The 15,894-nt window shown below is 42.4% G+C and overlaps 1 protein-coding gene across 1 annotated transcript in view; it reads right to left on the bottom strand.

Annotated features, from left to right (window-relative positions):
- PEX14 (peroxisomal biogenesis factor 14) overlaps nt 1-6,260 on the bottom strand; it is a 28,713-nt gene extending 22,453 nt beyond the window's left edge. The window contains exons 1-2 of the mRNA XM_032238366.1: nt 6,140-6,260; nt 2,191-2,313 (exon numbers count right to left, since the gene is read on the bottom strand). Coding sequence (XP_032094257.1) covers nt 2,191-2,313; nt 6,140-6,260 — 244 coding nt within the window. The remainder of the gene's footprint in view (nt 1-2,190; nt 2,314-6,139) is intronic.
- Between the last annotated feature and the right edge of the window lie 9,634 nt (nt 6,261-15,894).

The following is a 15,894-nucleotide window of genomic DNA, read 5'->3' as shown; positions in this document are numbered from 1 at the left end:
GAATTCTCCTCCTTCACCCCCAACAAGAGACTCTTTAGTTCCTCTGCATTTTCTGCCACGAGAGTGGCATCATTTGCTTATCTGAGGTTGTTGATATTTCTCCCGGCAATCTTAATTCCTGATTCGCCTAGCCCCATCTTCCTCATGATGTGCTCCGCCTATAAGTTAAATAGGCACTCACTTGTAGCTGCCAGCTTTTTACACAACAACTCATCATCCTTCCTGGTCCTACAAAGTGGGAGGAATCGGACTATTCATTTACTACAGGGTGGATTCCCTGAAAATGTTTTTAAAGAGTCAATTCCTTCTTCCATTTTCAAAGGTGCAGCTTTGAAGCGAATCGTGATTCATTTTCAGAAGGCCCAAGAAATTCCAGCGTGTAAAAATCTTCTGTGTTTGGGCAGGGAGTCCCCGACTTGCAACGGTTCATTTAACAACCACTCAAAGTTACAACGGCACTGGGGGGGGGAGGCAGAGGAAGTGACTTAAGTGACCCTTTTTCATAGTTACGACCGTTGCACGATCCCCGCAGTCACGTGATCAAAATACGGGCACAAAATTCAACTAGTTCGTACTTATGACCATTGTGGTGTCCCCTTTTGCGACCTTCTGACAAGCAAAGTCAAGGGGGAAGCAACATTCCCTTAACAACCGGGTGACGAGGTTATCAGCTGCAGTGATTCGCTTAGCAGCTGGGGCAAGGAAGGTTGTAAAATTAGAGCAAGGCTCACTTAAAAATGCCTCAGTTAACAACTGAAAGGTTGCGTCGTAAATCGAGGACTACCTCGTAATTCTCAGCCAGCCGTTTTCCCTGACATCCTGTCTTTCTACATGCAGGGAGTTGAGTGATACCTTTGTCACCGATTGTATAAAAAACCACGTTGTGAAGTGAACTGAGCTACCACCGTCTTTTCCTCGCTTCAGGAAAAAAAACAACCCCGTTGTAGAAGACGGTTTGAATTACTTTTCGGATCCAACAGGGAGTAACTTTTACTGCACGTCTGAGTTGTTGCACACAATTAAATTAATTTCGTTTCTAGCTCCCCGAGCAGGGAGAACAGCCAAGCTACTGCAAGGGGACGGAGTTATAGTTCATTTCACGACGTCTTTATTGGGGCTAATGAGTGGTTGGAGATTTCTCCCGCGTCTCTTCCCAGCGTCGGCCTGGAAGAGGAAATCGGGAGGAATTCCAACTTTGGAGAAAGGGAGATGAAGACGAAGAGATTTCGGATCGCCGGGAAAGAGATGTAGACTTCTCCCTTCGATCAGAAGACGAACTGGCTCTTGGTTAAGCCCTTCAGGCAAAACAAGAAGGCCAAATAACAACCCAGAAATAAAGCTACTTGAAAGGGAGGCAGTTCGGCGGGTTCGAATCCCTAGCACCGCGTAACCGAGTGAGCTCCTGCGACTTGCCCCAGCTTCTGCCAACCTAGCAGTTCGAAAGCACTTTAAAAAATGCAAGTAGAAAAATAGAAGCCACCTTTCGTGGGAAGGGAACAGCGTTTTGTGCGTCTTCGGGAGTTGAGTCATGCCAGCCACATGACCACAGAGACGTCTTCGGACAGCGCTGGCTCTTCGGCTTTGAAACAGAGATGAGCACCGCCCTCTAGAGTTTGGGAACGAACCTTTTACACAGCAAGTGCCCAAATTGCAGGTGTGCGCATGCCCAAACTGAGAGGTACATGCGAGCGCATGAATGTGGAGATGCGCAGGCATGTGCGCATGCGCAGCAGAGACCCGAAGAACAGCTGACCAGCGGGAGGCAGGGCATCCCAACACCAGCAGCACAGCAAGAGGTAAGATCTTTTTCTTTCGTGAGCTTCTCCGCCATGGAGATCTGACCTGGGGCAATAGCGTGCGTGCCAGCAGAGAGGGCTCTGCGTGTCGCATCTGGCATGCCCGCCATAGGTTTGCCATCACGGGACTAGCACATATGTGCGAGGGGAACCTTTACCTTTAGACATAAACACTATTACTGGACATTTGAGGTGGAGCAGTAGATGACACACCTTTTTTCTCAAAAGTGAATGGATTTGAACGGTCTCCCTCCAATTTTGTGCCTTTGAAAGCTGTTGGTTTACAAGCAGCTTTATGGGAGAATAGCGTGTGAAAATTGTCACATTAAGAAACCTGGGCTTCGGAAAAGTGAACATTCTGGGGAAAGCAGTTTCTGCCAAGGCTTCCACTTACTGTAGGGTGAGAGCTGTGTGGACTGAATTGGCACCAACGGTGGGGGTAGATTGTGGGGCTGCGTTTCCTCTTTCGGGGTGCCCGACTGCTGGAAGGCCAGGTCGATTTCTTCATCGGTGAGACCTGTGGGTAGAAGGAAAGGAAAAGGGGTTTGTAGAAAACCTTCGCTGATTCCTGGCAGTTCTTTACTAATGTAGACAAGGCAAGATGAGAAAACTTTATTGTCTTTTTTTTTCCTTTACTGTGAGCACACAATCCCAGTGCATTAAAAATGAAAATCTGTTACCTGCTCTCAAAAGAAAGTGTATATTAACCCAAACACATACACAGCACACATATATACATGCTATATACATCTATCCTTCCCTAAATCCCTCCCTCCATTGATCCATCCATCCATCCATCCATCTATCTTTATCTAATCTATTATCTCTATCTATTATCTACCTACCTACCTACCTACCTACCTACCTACCTACCTACCTACCTACCTACCTACCTACCTACCTACCTACTATCTATCAATCTACTATCATCCATCCATCTATCTGTCTGTCTGTCTATCTATCCCTATCTAATCTATCTATCTATCTATCTATCTATCTATCTATCTATCTATCTATCTCTAATCTATTCTATCTATTTATTTATCTCTAATTTATTCTCTCTAATCTATCTATCTATCTATCTATCTATCTATCTATCTATCTATCTATCTATCTATCTATCCCTATCTAATCTATTCTCTCTCTCTGTCTAATCTATTATCTATTTATCCATCCATCCATCCATCTTTATCTAATCTATCTATCTATCTATCTATCTATCTATCTATCTATCTATCTATCTATCTATCTAATCTATTATCTATCTATCTTATCTATCTATCTATCTATCTATCTATCTTATCTATCTATCTATCTATCTATCTATCTATCTCTCTAATCTATTCTATCTATCTCTATTTAATCTATTCTCTCTATCTCTATCTAATCTATTATCTATCTATCTATCTATCTATCTATCTATCTATCTATCTATCTATCTATCTATCCCTATCTAATCTATTATCTCTGTCTAATCTATTATCTATCTATTTATCTAGCTATCCATCCATCCATCCATCCATCCATCCATCCATCCATCCATCCATCCATGCATCCACTATCTTTATCTAATCTAATCTATTCTCTCTATCTCTATCTAAACTATTATCTATGTATCTATGTATCTACGTATCTACCTATCTATCCATCCATCTATCTATCTCTAATCTATTCTATCTATCCCTATCTAATCTATTCTCTCTCTGTCTAATCTATTATCTATATATTTATCTATCTATCTATCTATCTATCTATCTATCTATCTATCATCATCTGTTAATTTAATCTAATCTAATCTATCTAAATATCCTTATATATAAATCCTCAAGTAACCGAAAGGACCCTGAAATGTCCTCTTTCTACTGGGACCAAAGATTTACTTTTTAAAAGCCTGGAAGCCTAAATCGCTGGCCCTGGTGACCGACTCAGATTGGATCCTGCAGTATTTCTAACTGTCTTGATGTTAGAGGTAGCACAAGGACATATAGGAGTCCCTCCCCGTGAGATCTGGAAGAACCGTTGCCAGAGTTTCCCAAAACTTCATGGGACAGAAAAGGGAAATTATTAAGAACAGCTGACTGGGAAGCCATTGTCATGAATGACAGCTCAACGCAAATGTAAAGAGCCAGAGGTGGCCTGGTCTAACCTGCCCCCTCTATGTTCTCTCCTCTAAGTTAAACATACCTGATATTTTTAAAAACATCCCTTAACAAGAGTTTAGTTCTTCATCATTTGAGTCACCTTCACTGTGAAAATCCCTAGAAAGTTTTCCTGGAAACCTTAGCAAACTATTTCAGCAAAACAAGTGCCACCCCTGAATTTTGGATTCTCAGGGGTTGGCAAACCTATAATCTTTCACACAGCTGCAATTTAACCTTAAGCAATGGCGTATTAAGTCTTCACTGCCACTTTCCAAATGTGGCTCATTCAATTTCCTTAATTTATCTTTGCGTTTATGGCTGCTTTTGAAATAGTTTTTCTATTGCGTCGCTTCCTCTTGGAAATATATATGTATAAACGAATGGGGGGGAAATATGCACCATCAACTGCAAATGTGTCTCATTTTAATCTGTAATGGTGTGGAAAAAAAACCCCAACAACAACTTGAGAGTGGGGAGAAAACTAACAATAATGTAGGAAAACAGACAGGGAAACAAAAAGCTAATTATTGGGTTAGACGACTAATTAGTCTAGATTGTTTCTGGAGATGGGAATAATTTGCTTCATTTTATGACAAATGCTGAAATAAAAAGGCAAATGGGGAAACAGGTCTGGCTATGATTAGAAGCGACTGGGGCACAGAGCACTGAAGAATATAAAACTGAAGCAGATCAGAGGAAAAAAGGAGTTCGAAAGTTTCAAAATTCAGATCGACATGCCACGGTTGAGAAGGCGGTCACTCGGGCCACAAGGATTTCATCCAGCGCTTGGCAAGGTGTATAAAAACTGATGTGTTTTTTTTTTAAAAAAAGGATTTTTAAAAAATTTAAATCGGATTTTTTTTATTTAAATCAGATTTTTTTATTTAGATTTATTTTTATTTTTATCAAATGTATTTTAATAAAAATGCCTTTGGAGTAGAAATCTAACTAAAGATAGTTTTCTATTTAAAATGCATTAATAATTTACCGTATTTTTCAGACTATAAGACACACTGGTGTATAAGACGCACCAAGATTTCAAAGAGGGGCTGGGGGGAGGCAAAAACACCAGTTTTTGTGAAAAAACGGCCCGTTTTTCACAAAAATGAGGTGTGGAGGCAGGGCTTCAGGAGGCCAAAAATAACTGGATTTGGTGTATAAGATGGACCAACATTTCATCACACTTTTGGGGTGGGGTGTGTGTGGAAATGTGTATCTTATACGCCGAAAAATACGGTAGTTTATTCAGCTTGAAAGGGGCCTTAGTTATGTAGCATGAGGCTGTCGATTCTGCAATATTGGGACCATCCGTCAGTCCTCCGCGGGTCGGAGGAGGAGCTGCTGCGGGACAGCAGCTCTTTAAAAATTATGATTTAAATCGAGTCGATTTAAATCAAGCCTTTTTACTACCCCGTTTCCCTGAAAAATAAGACCTCCCTGGATAATAAGCCCAATCGGGCTTTTGAGCGGATGCGCTAAAATAAGGGCTGCTCTACATGGGGCAGCCCTTGAAGAGCATTCGGAGACTACAGCTTGTCCAGAATGCAGCCGCGCGAGCAATTGTGGGTGCACCTCGGTACACCCACGTTACACCTATCCTCCGCGAGCTGCACTGGCTGCCTATTGGACTCCGGACACGTTTCAAGGTGCTAGTCGTTACTTTTAAAACCCTACATGGTATCGGACCTGGGTACTTGAGAGACCGCCTCCTGCCAATTACCTCCCTTCGACCAATCAAGTCCCACAGATTAGGCCTCCTCCGGATACCATCAGCTAGTCAATGTCGACTGTCGACCTCCCGGGGGAGGGCCTTTTCTGTGGCTGCTCCGGCCCTCTGGAACGATCTCCCCATGGAGATTCGGACCCTCACCACCCTCCAGGCTTTCTGCAAAGCCGTCAAAACCTGGCTGTTCCGGCAGGCCTGGGGCTGATGATTTCCCAGCCCCACTCGAATTGCTGATTGTTGCGTAGTTTTTAATTTGTCTTTGTATCCTGTTTGTCTTGTTTGTTTTTGTATTGCCCCCTTCCGCATGTGTTTGTTCGCCGCCCTGAGTCCCCCCGGGAATAGGGCAGCATACAAGTATAATAAATACAATACAATACAATAAGCCCTTCCCCGAAAAGGGCGTTGGTTCTTACCCGAGTTGCCTATTCTCATAGGGTGGAGGTAGCATCCAGACTGGGTTGACATCATCCACTCACTGATAGGACTAAGTCTGATGAAGCTGTTGCTAGGCAGACCCAGCTTTCGACTCAGTACCTCAGTGAGGACGGCTGTGTCATCGCTTAGCTCCACGGCTATTTCCAACACAGCAGCAGCCATGAGGTGTCCACGTTCGCCGCCTCCTGCACCTCAAAAATAATAAGTCGTCCTTCCCCCCCCCCGAAAATAAGGCCAAGTGCTTATTTCGGGGGTCAAAAGAAAATAAGACCCGATCTTATTTTCGGGGAAACACAGTAGTGATTTAAATCATGATTTAAATGGTCATTTAAATCGACTTGATTTAAATGAAATCCACCCTGGCGCTTGGGGAAGTCATTTTGACAAGACAGATTGGGGGAAATGGCGGGAACACCTCCCCTTCTGCTACAGTCAGAACATCTGGGAAAAACTTGGCCAACAAGAAAGAAAGAAGGGGGAAGAGAAAGTAAGAAAACCAGCTGCTGACCAGCACACATAAAGGAAGTCCTGCATCTGGGCTGGTGTTTTTAAAAGAAAAAAGAAGGAGAAGACACACATTACAAATGAAAAGATAAATGTGGTTTATTCGCCTTGAGCCCCAAGGTCCCTCATCATCGGTCACAGGGAAATGTTACGTGGAAAGAAAAACTGTGGAAATCAAATACGAGGAGAGTTGTGGGAACGAAAACTGGATCCCAGCTTGGGTTTGAGACTCGGCAATGAAAATTAAGGAGGGCTGGCCATAAGAGCAAGTTAACCAAGTTAGTCAAGATGAACAAACTACGGTAGGTCCAGAAATTCCTGGGTTGGCACGTAAGATTGTCTTATCATCTTCATGAGATGAGATGGCAGGGGATGTTGAAAAAGCCAAAACATGAAAATTAATGATAAAGAGGACTACTGTAAGCACAACAAAAGTGGATCTAGTCAAGGCTAGAGGCCTTTGAACTCGGGTGCTGGAGAAGACTCCTGCGAGTCCTTTGGACTGCAAGGCCATCCAACCGGTCGGTCTTAGAGGAGATCCACCCTGACTGATCTTTAGAAGGCCAGATCCTGAAGAGGAAACTCAAATCCTTTGGCCACCTAATGAGAAGGAAGAAGGACTCACTGGAGAAGAGCCTCATGTTGGGAAAGATGGAGGGCAAAAGAAGAAGGGGACGACAAAGAATGAGGTGGCTGGATGGAGTCACCCAAGCAGTTGGTGTGAGCTTAAATGGACTCCAGAGGATGGTAGAGAACAGGCAGGCCTGGAGGAACATTGTCCATGGAGTCGTGATGGGTTGGACACGACTTCGCAACTAACAACAACAACAACTGTAGGCTCATGTAAGTTTAATCCCAGCCCTTAAAACTAATCCAGATTTCCACATACATTCAGCCCTTTCAAGATTCAGCACCCTTCCCATCAGAGGCGGCATTCAGACGGTTCTTCACCGGCTCTGTGCCATTCTATTTAGGCACGTTTTCAAGCCACGCGCATATGTGCAAGCCACACGTGCGATCAAAGCAGATGCGTGGAAGGCCGAGAAAGTGCTTCAGAAGGAATGGGACTATAGACACAAATCTTTTTATCTAATTTTATCTTCCAGATACAACTGCTTTAATGAGATGGTCCAGATACAGCTGCTTTAATGAGATGGTCCAGATACAGCTGCTTTAATGACATGGTCCAGATACAGCTGGTGTAATGAGATGGTCCAGATACAGCTGCTTTAATGAGATGATCCAGATACAGCTGCTTTAATGAGACGTTGCGGGAAACAAAATCGACTCAACCAGTTAGACTTTCCACAGTTTCAAACTACAAGCTTATCATTTCCTTGCACTTAAAGCAATTTGGCAACTGGAGATAAGGGTTAAATAGTTAAATGTAACTGTTTTCTCCTGCTGACTGGCCAGACACGATGGTATTTGTAGTCCCAACCTGTCTGGAGGGGATATGCTGAGATAGGGAATGCTGTTTATTGGGCTGAGGTTTTCCACCCATCATTAAAATGCCCATCATTACTAAGAAGCCATTTCGGTTTTATTTATTTTCAAATCCCTCATTACAAAGCCCATTGTAAGAATGGAGTAATTAAAACGTTCCCAATCAAATGCCCACTTCCCATTCGGAAAAAGCATTTGCGATAAATATTATCATTAAAGATTGCTCGACAAACCACAGAGAGATCCTTGGTTCCCGAGGTCTCCTGGAAACTGGAAAGCTCAGGAAAGAAATATCTATGGTTAGCCATCCCTCCTCCTAGCTCAATTCACATCCTGTTCGGAGGGGATCGAGAGATAATTTTTTATTTCTGTGCATTAATCTGGTCATATTAACCGGCAACAATGGGATTAGCCAAAGCACTGCAGCTTTTATTGGGGATTCTCGTAAAATAGAGGGAATCTATCTATCTATTTATCTGTCTGTCTGTCTGTCCGTATCAATCTATCTATTATCTACCTATATCTGTCCGTCCATCCATCCATCCATCCATCCATCCATCCATCATCTATCCATCTTCATACATCCATCCCTCTCTATCTATCTACCAATATCTATCTATCTATCTATCTATCTATCTATCTATCTATCTATCTATCTATCTATCTATCTATCTATCTATCTACCTACCTACCTACCTACCTACCTACCTACCTACCTACCTACCTACCATCTATCCATATCTATTCATCCATCCATCCCTCTCTATTTATCTACCCATATCTATCCATCTATCATCTATTCATATCTATCCATCATTTATCCATATCCATCCATCCATCCATCTATCACCCATCCATCCATCATCCATCCATCTATCATCTATCCATCCATCCATCCCTCTCTATCTGTCTGTCTATCCATATCTATCCATCTATCTATCATCTACTCATATCTATCCATCTCCATCCATATCTATCTATCTATCTATCTATCTATCTATCTATCTATCTATCTATCCACCTACCTACCTACCTGCCTACCTACCATCTATCCATATCTATTCATCCATCCATCCCTCTCTATCTATCTATCCATATCTATCCATCTAACATCTATTCATATCTATCCATCATTTATCCATATCCATCCATCCATCCATCCATCCATCTATCCATCCATCCATCCATCTATCATCCATCCATCTATCATCTATCCATCCATCCATCCATCCCCCCGCTCTCTATCCATATTTATCCATCTATCTATCATCTACCCATATCTATCCATCTATTCATATCCATTGATCATCTATCCATATCCATCCATCCATCCATCCATCATCCATAGCTATCTATGCATCCATCCATCCCTCTCTATCTGTCTGTCTACAGATATCTATCCATCTATTCATATCCATCCATCATCTAACCATATCCGTCTGTCCGTCTATCCATCCATCCATCCATCCATCCTTCCATCATAGAAAGGTTTTTTCTATGAGTACACCTGTGGACATCAGATTACTAGAAAAGTAAGGTTTCTAACCAATCAAACTTCCTTGAGGCAAGTCGCGGATATTCCTACTTGCAGCTGAGTAGAGCAATCATGTTCACAAGCAAGCAAATCACCTGCAGATGTTTCCCCCCCCCCGAGAAACATCTGGATCACCATTCAGGGCAACCAAAGGCTAGGTAAGAGCAGCTGTCTGCTTTTTTTAAAACTCTCCAAATACTGTTTTGTGTTCCCTATTGAATCTTCCTTTATTTTTTTCTTTACTGGTGGTCCTCAGCTGACCACTATTCATTTAGTGGACCATTTGAAGTTACAAGGGACACCCCCAAAAGAGACTTTGGATCGTTTCCCACAGTTACGACCGTTGTAGCGTTCCCCGTGGTCGCGTGATCAAAACTCGGGTGCTTAACAACTGGCAAGAGGCTGGACAGCCACTGGTCTGCAATGGAAGAGGCTCTCCTGCTCGAGCAGGGGGTTGGACTAGAAGACCTCCAAGGTCCCTTCCGACTCTTATTATTCTATATTCTAAATATTTATGGTCGAAGTGTCCCGGGAGTCATGTGATCGCCTTTTGCAAACTTCCGGTAAGCAATGGGCAAACCAGGTTCATATATCAAACGTTTTACTTAACAACTGCAGTGATTCACTTAACGGTGACAAGAAAGGGCGTAAAATGGGGCGAAGCTCACGTCCCAGCTGTCTCGCTTAGCAGCGGAAATGTTGGGCCCAATTGGAACCATAAAAGTCAAGGACTACCTGGGTACAAATATGTCTTTCTCCCCCGTTGATGCATCAAGCAAGCAACACATCCTGCAAGTTTCATGTTCTGAAGAAGACTTCTGTGGAGCCTGAAGTCTACATCACTTTTACCAATGGAATATTCTCCAACAAAAAGAGACAGAGGAGTTCAATTTGCACAAGGACTCCTGCCTGTTACAGGTGAATAAAGAGGAATCATGAATAGGGAACGCAATTATCCCAGGTAGAGTACCTTTACAGCTTACATTGTTTGGGTAGAAAAAGTTATGCTCATGGCTTCAATTTTTTAAGTGCAAAAGTAAAAGTCCCCCCCTTGAACTTTTTGGGCTAGTCGTTCCCGGCTCTAGGGGGCGATGCTCATCTCCGTTTCAAAGCTGAAGAGCCAGCGCTGTCCAAAGATGTTGAGGTGGCCATGTGGCTGGCATGACTCAACTCCCGAAGGCGCATCGAATGCTCTTCTCTTCCCACCAAAGGTGTTTCCTGTTTTTTTACTTGCATTTTTTAACGTGCTTTCAAACTGCTAGGTTGGCAGAAGCTGGGACAAGGGAGCTCACTCCGTTTACGCAGCGCTAGGGATTCGAAACGCCGAACTTTCTGGTTGACGAGCTCAGCGTCTTCGCCTATGAGTCACCGCATCCCCTAGAATGTGTAGCATGCAGAGAAAAACCCTGGATTTCTCAAACCATTTAGAAGTGGATAGATAGGATGAGAAAACTTTCAGACACAGTCATTTCAGGTCACACCTGAGTCAGTGAGAAATCTTGAGATTGTAAACATTTTTCCAGAGTCAAGTGCAGAATGAAAACAATTTCTCTTTTCCCCCCAAACAACTTGGCAAATTTCTACCTTAATTCCAATATCTCAAGGGCTGCCCCAAAGAAGGAGGAGTCAAGCTATTCTCCAAAGCCCCTGAGGGCAGGACAAGAAGCAACGGATGGAAACTAATCAAGGAGAGAAGCAACCTAGAACTAAGGAGAAATTTCTTGACAGTGAAAGCAATTAATCAGTGGAACAACTTTGCCTCCAGAAGTTGTAAATGCTCCAACACTGGAAGTTTTTAAGAAGAGATTGGACATCCATTTGTCTTAAGTGGTGTAGGATTTCCTGCCTAAGCATACGGTTGGACTAGAAGACCTCCAAGGTCCCTTCCAACTCAGTTATTCTATATTCTTTTTTTAACTTTTTTATTATTTTTATTTATTCTATATTCGAATACTTCAATGAAAAGAAGGACCAGGGGGGAGCATGATAGCAGTATTCCGCTATCTCAAGGGCTGCCCCAAAGAAGAAGGAGTCAAGCTATTCTCCAAACCACGGGAGGGTAGAAGCAATGGATGGAAACTAATCAAGGAGAGAAGCAACTTAGAATTAGGGAGAAATTTCATGACAGTGAGAACAATTGATCAGTGGAACAGCTTGCTTCCAGAAGTTGTGAATGCTCCAACACTGGAAGCTTTTAAGAAGAGTCTGTAGAACCAGTGGTGCGGGGTTTCCTGCCTAAGCAGGGGGTTGGACTAGAAGACCTCCAAGGCCCCTTCCAACTCTTGTTATTCTATTTCTATTTTACGCTTGTTTGAGAAAATTCCTAATTCCCAATGCGGTTTTACTTTCTCCTTTCTGTCCCTGGGCCTCATGCTTTCCCCACCAAGCCCACCCTTGTGGTCCCTTGCAGAAGACCACCATCCTCCCCTCCCCCAAAGATTGAAAGGTACAATACAGAAAAGCTGCAAATTCTTGCCTTGGGAAGAAAAAAAAAACCCTCTCTGACAAGGCGGCTGTTTCCTCTGCGTTGTTTACCATCACCCTTGACTAATGCGGACTCTTTTTTTTTATTTTTTTGTTTTAAATAATCTCATGCAAATTAGACACACACTTCCTTCCAGTTGATTGCTATCTGCAAGGAATAATATAACCACCAGGACAGAGTCGGGGAGAAAGACGGGAGGAAAACAGGACGTGATTTCCCCACCCACCCCCCCACCCCACCCCTCCCCGCTCAATCGCTCCATCCATCTATCTTTTCTTCTTGCAAGATGCCAGGGATGCACGAAACGCCTTTTCCTCTCCCAACACTTTTTTAAATATATATATATATTCCCCCCCCCCCCACATTTAGGCAGCATTTGCATAAAGGAGCTGAGCAGCCTTGCTGTCTTTTAAGAAGTTTGCTGCCACCACCAGACAGACTGCTTACTTTAACCATGGCGGCATCCCCCCCACCCCCCCAGGAATGACGTACTGTATTTTTCGGAGTATAAGACACACCAAGGTTTTGAAGAGGCAAAAAAGTTTTTGCATTTTGCGGAGCTCCCAAAAATGGCCCATTTTTCGCGAAAATGGGCCCGTTTTTCCCCCCCTCAAAAGAAGGGCATGAATAGCCTTTAGGAGGCTTGTAGAGTGCTCCGGGGGGGGGGGTGCCCCCCCCCAAATGAGCAAAAAACGGCCAGTTTTTTGTCAAAAAAGGGCATGCATAACCTTTAGGAGGCTTATAACAGTGTTTCTCAACCTTGGCAACTTGGAAGATGTCCGGACTTCAACTCCCAGAATTCCCCAGCCAGCATTCGCTGGCTGGGGAATTCTGGGAGTTGAAGTCCGGACATCTTCAAGTTGCCAAGGTTGAGAAACACTGGCTTTATAGGGTGCTCCTGGGGGCTGGGAGTGGGGCAGAATTGAGCAAAAAACGGTCTTTTTTTCACGCAGTTCTGCCCTTTCTAGCCCCCAGGAGGACTCTATAAGTCTCCTAAAGGCTATGCACGGCCATTTTGGTGAAGGGGGTGGGGTTTCGGGAGGCCAAAAATGCTGCATTCAGTGTATAAGACGCACCCAGATTTTCAGCCTCTTTTTTGAGGGAAAAAGGTAAATATGAATTAACAAAAAAGGCAGCTATGGCTAGGAAGAGTCGCCAGAAAACAGAAGGGCCGGGAAAAGCTTCAAGTCACAAACACACCACAAAATAGAGTACAGAACAGAATAACAGAGTCGGAAGGGACCTCGGAGGTCTTCTAGTCCAACCCCTGCTTAGGCAGGAAACCCCTACAGACTCTTCTTAAAAGCTTCCAGTGTTGGAGCATTCACAAGTTCTGGAGGCAACTTCTGTTCCATTATTAATTGTTCTAATTGTCAGGAAATTTCTCCTCAGTTCTAAGTTGCTTCTCTCCTTGATTAGTTTCCACCCATTGCTTCTACCCTCCCGTGGTTTGGAGAATAGCTTGACTCCTTCTTCTTTGGGGCAGCCCTTGAGATAGCGGAATACTGCTATCATGCTCCCCCCTGGTCCTTCTTTTCATTGAAGTATTAGAATATAGAATAAATAAAAATAAATAAAAAGTTAAAAAAAGAATATAGAATAACCAAGTTGGAAGGGACCTTGGAGGTCTTCTAGTCCAACCCTCTGCTTAGGCAGGAAACCCTACATCACTTCAGACAAAGGGCTATCCAACATCTTCTTCAAGACTTCCAGTGTTGGGGCATTCACAACTTCTGGAGGCAACTTCTGTTCCACTGATTAATTGTTCCAACTGTCAGGAAATTTCTCCTCAGTTCTAAGTTGCTTCCCTCCTTGATTAGTTTCCACCCATTGCTTCTTGTTCTACCCTCAGATGCTTTGGAAAATAGTTTGACTCCCTCTTCTTTGTGGCAACCCCTGAGATATTGGAAGACTGCTATCATGTCTCCCCTAGTCCTTCTTTCTATTAAACTAGACATCCCCAGTTCCTGCAACCGTTCTTCCTATGTTTTAGTCTCCAGTCCCCTAATCCTCTTTCTTGCTCTTCTCTGCACTCTTTCTAGAGTCTCCACATCTTTTCTACATCGTGCTGACCAAAACTGAATGCAGGATTCCAAGTATGGCATTATAAAGTGGTATTAACACTTCACGTGATCTTGATTCTATCTTAAAAACTTCCAGTGTTGGAGCATTCACAACTTCTGGAGGCGAAGTTATTCCACTGATTAATTGTTCTCACTTGTCAGGAAGTTTCTCCTTAGTTCTAAGTTGCTTCTCTCCTTGATATTTTTCAGGTGCTTGATGGAGTCTAGAGTTTTTGGCCAAAAAAAAAAAAAAAAAAATACAACCTCTGGCTTCTACTGGGCCATTCAGACAAACAAACAAGAACTCAATTCTTTTCCTGGCTTTGATGCCTGCCTGTCTGGTGCCTGTCTGGCGTTTTGCAGATGAATCTCCCTGCAATGGGAATATGTATATATATATATATATATATATTTTAAAAAATCCTGATCTGTCAATCACCGTCTCTCCCACTCAAGCAAGTTGGCAGCAAACTTCTCACCAATTCCTCTTTGGCACCGATTCGGCTACTGTTGTGTACTTTCGGGCTTGCCTAAGGGCGCATCCTGGAACACCGCAGCCAACTCCGGGTTCTTAGCGAGCAATCCCCTCGGTTTGTTTTCTTAAAAGTTCCAATTCCCTGGCTTAATTTCCGCGCGTTTGTTTGTTTTAAAACCATTTTGAAAACAAACCATTAAAACACACACAGATGCACTTCGTGGGGCTTTCACCGCAAATGTTTCAGGGCCAATTCATAAAGACGCTGAAGAGGTTGTGGCTCGAAGTGGAAACAGGTTGTGCGCGAGAAGCACCGAAGACCTTTGATGTTGGCAGAAAGGTCCTGTTCCCAAACCAGACGGGGATCCCCCCACTAGGGATGGCTGTCTCTGGAAGAAGGGGCTACATTGGCTGCCCTCTTGACCTTCCCATATCAACAAGTCTTTTGCTGATTGCTCATTTGTACCCTATGACTATCATTAAGTGTTGCACCTTATGATTCTGGACGACTGTATATGTACGTTTTTATATTGAAAGACAAACTCCTTATCTGCCCAATCACACTTGGCCAATAAAGAATTCTATTCTATTCTATTCTATTCTGTCTATATTCTACTCTACTCTATTCTAATTCTATTCTATTCTAATTTTATTCTACTTTATATTCTATTCTATTCTACTCTGTCTATATTCTATTCTATTCTAATTCTATTCTACTCTATTCTAATTTTATTCTACTCTATATTCTATTCTATTCTAATTTTATTCTGTTCTATTCTATTCTATTCTAATTTTATTCTACTCTATACTCTATTCTATGCTATTCTATTCTAATTTTACACTATTCTACTCTATTCTAATTTTATTCTATATTCTATTCTATTCTAATTTTACACTATTCTATTCTAATTTTATGCTATATTCTATTCTATTCTAATTTTATTCTACTCTATTCTATTCTAATTTTATTCTACTCTATATTCTATTCTTTTCTGTTCTACTTATTCCATTCTATTCTATTCCATTCTAATTTTATTCTATTCTACTCTATTCTATTCTACTCTATTCTAATTTTATTCTACTCTACGTTCTATTCCATTCTGTTCTACTTATTCTATTCTATTTTTATTCTACTCTATATTCTATTCTATTCTACTCTAATTTTTATTCTACTCTACATTCTATTCTATTCTATTCTGTTCTACTTATTCTACTACTCTATTCTAATTTTATTCTACTCTATATTCTATTCTAATTTTATTCTACTCTATTCTATTCTATTTTATTCT

This window comes from Thamnophis elegans, unplaced genomic scaffold, assembly GCF_009769535.1.
Source record: "Thamnophis elegans isolate rThaEle1 unplaced genomic scaffold, rThaEle1.pri scaffold_133_arrow_ctg1, whole genome shotgun sequence".
Taxonomy (NCBI): domain Eukaryota; kingdom Metazoa; phylum Chordata; class Lepidosauria; order Squamata; family Colubridae; genus Thamnophis; species Thamnophis elegans.
This window is presented reverse-complemented; position numbering and strand designations above follow the sequence as displayed.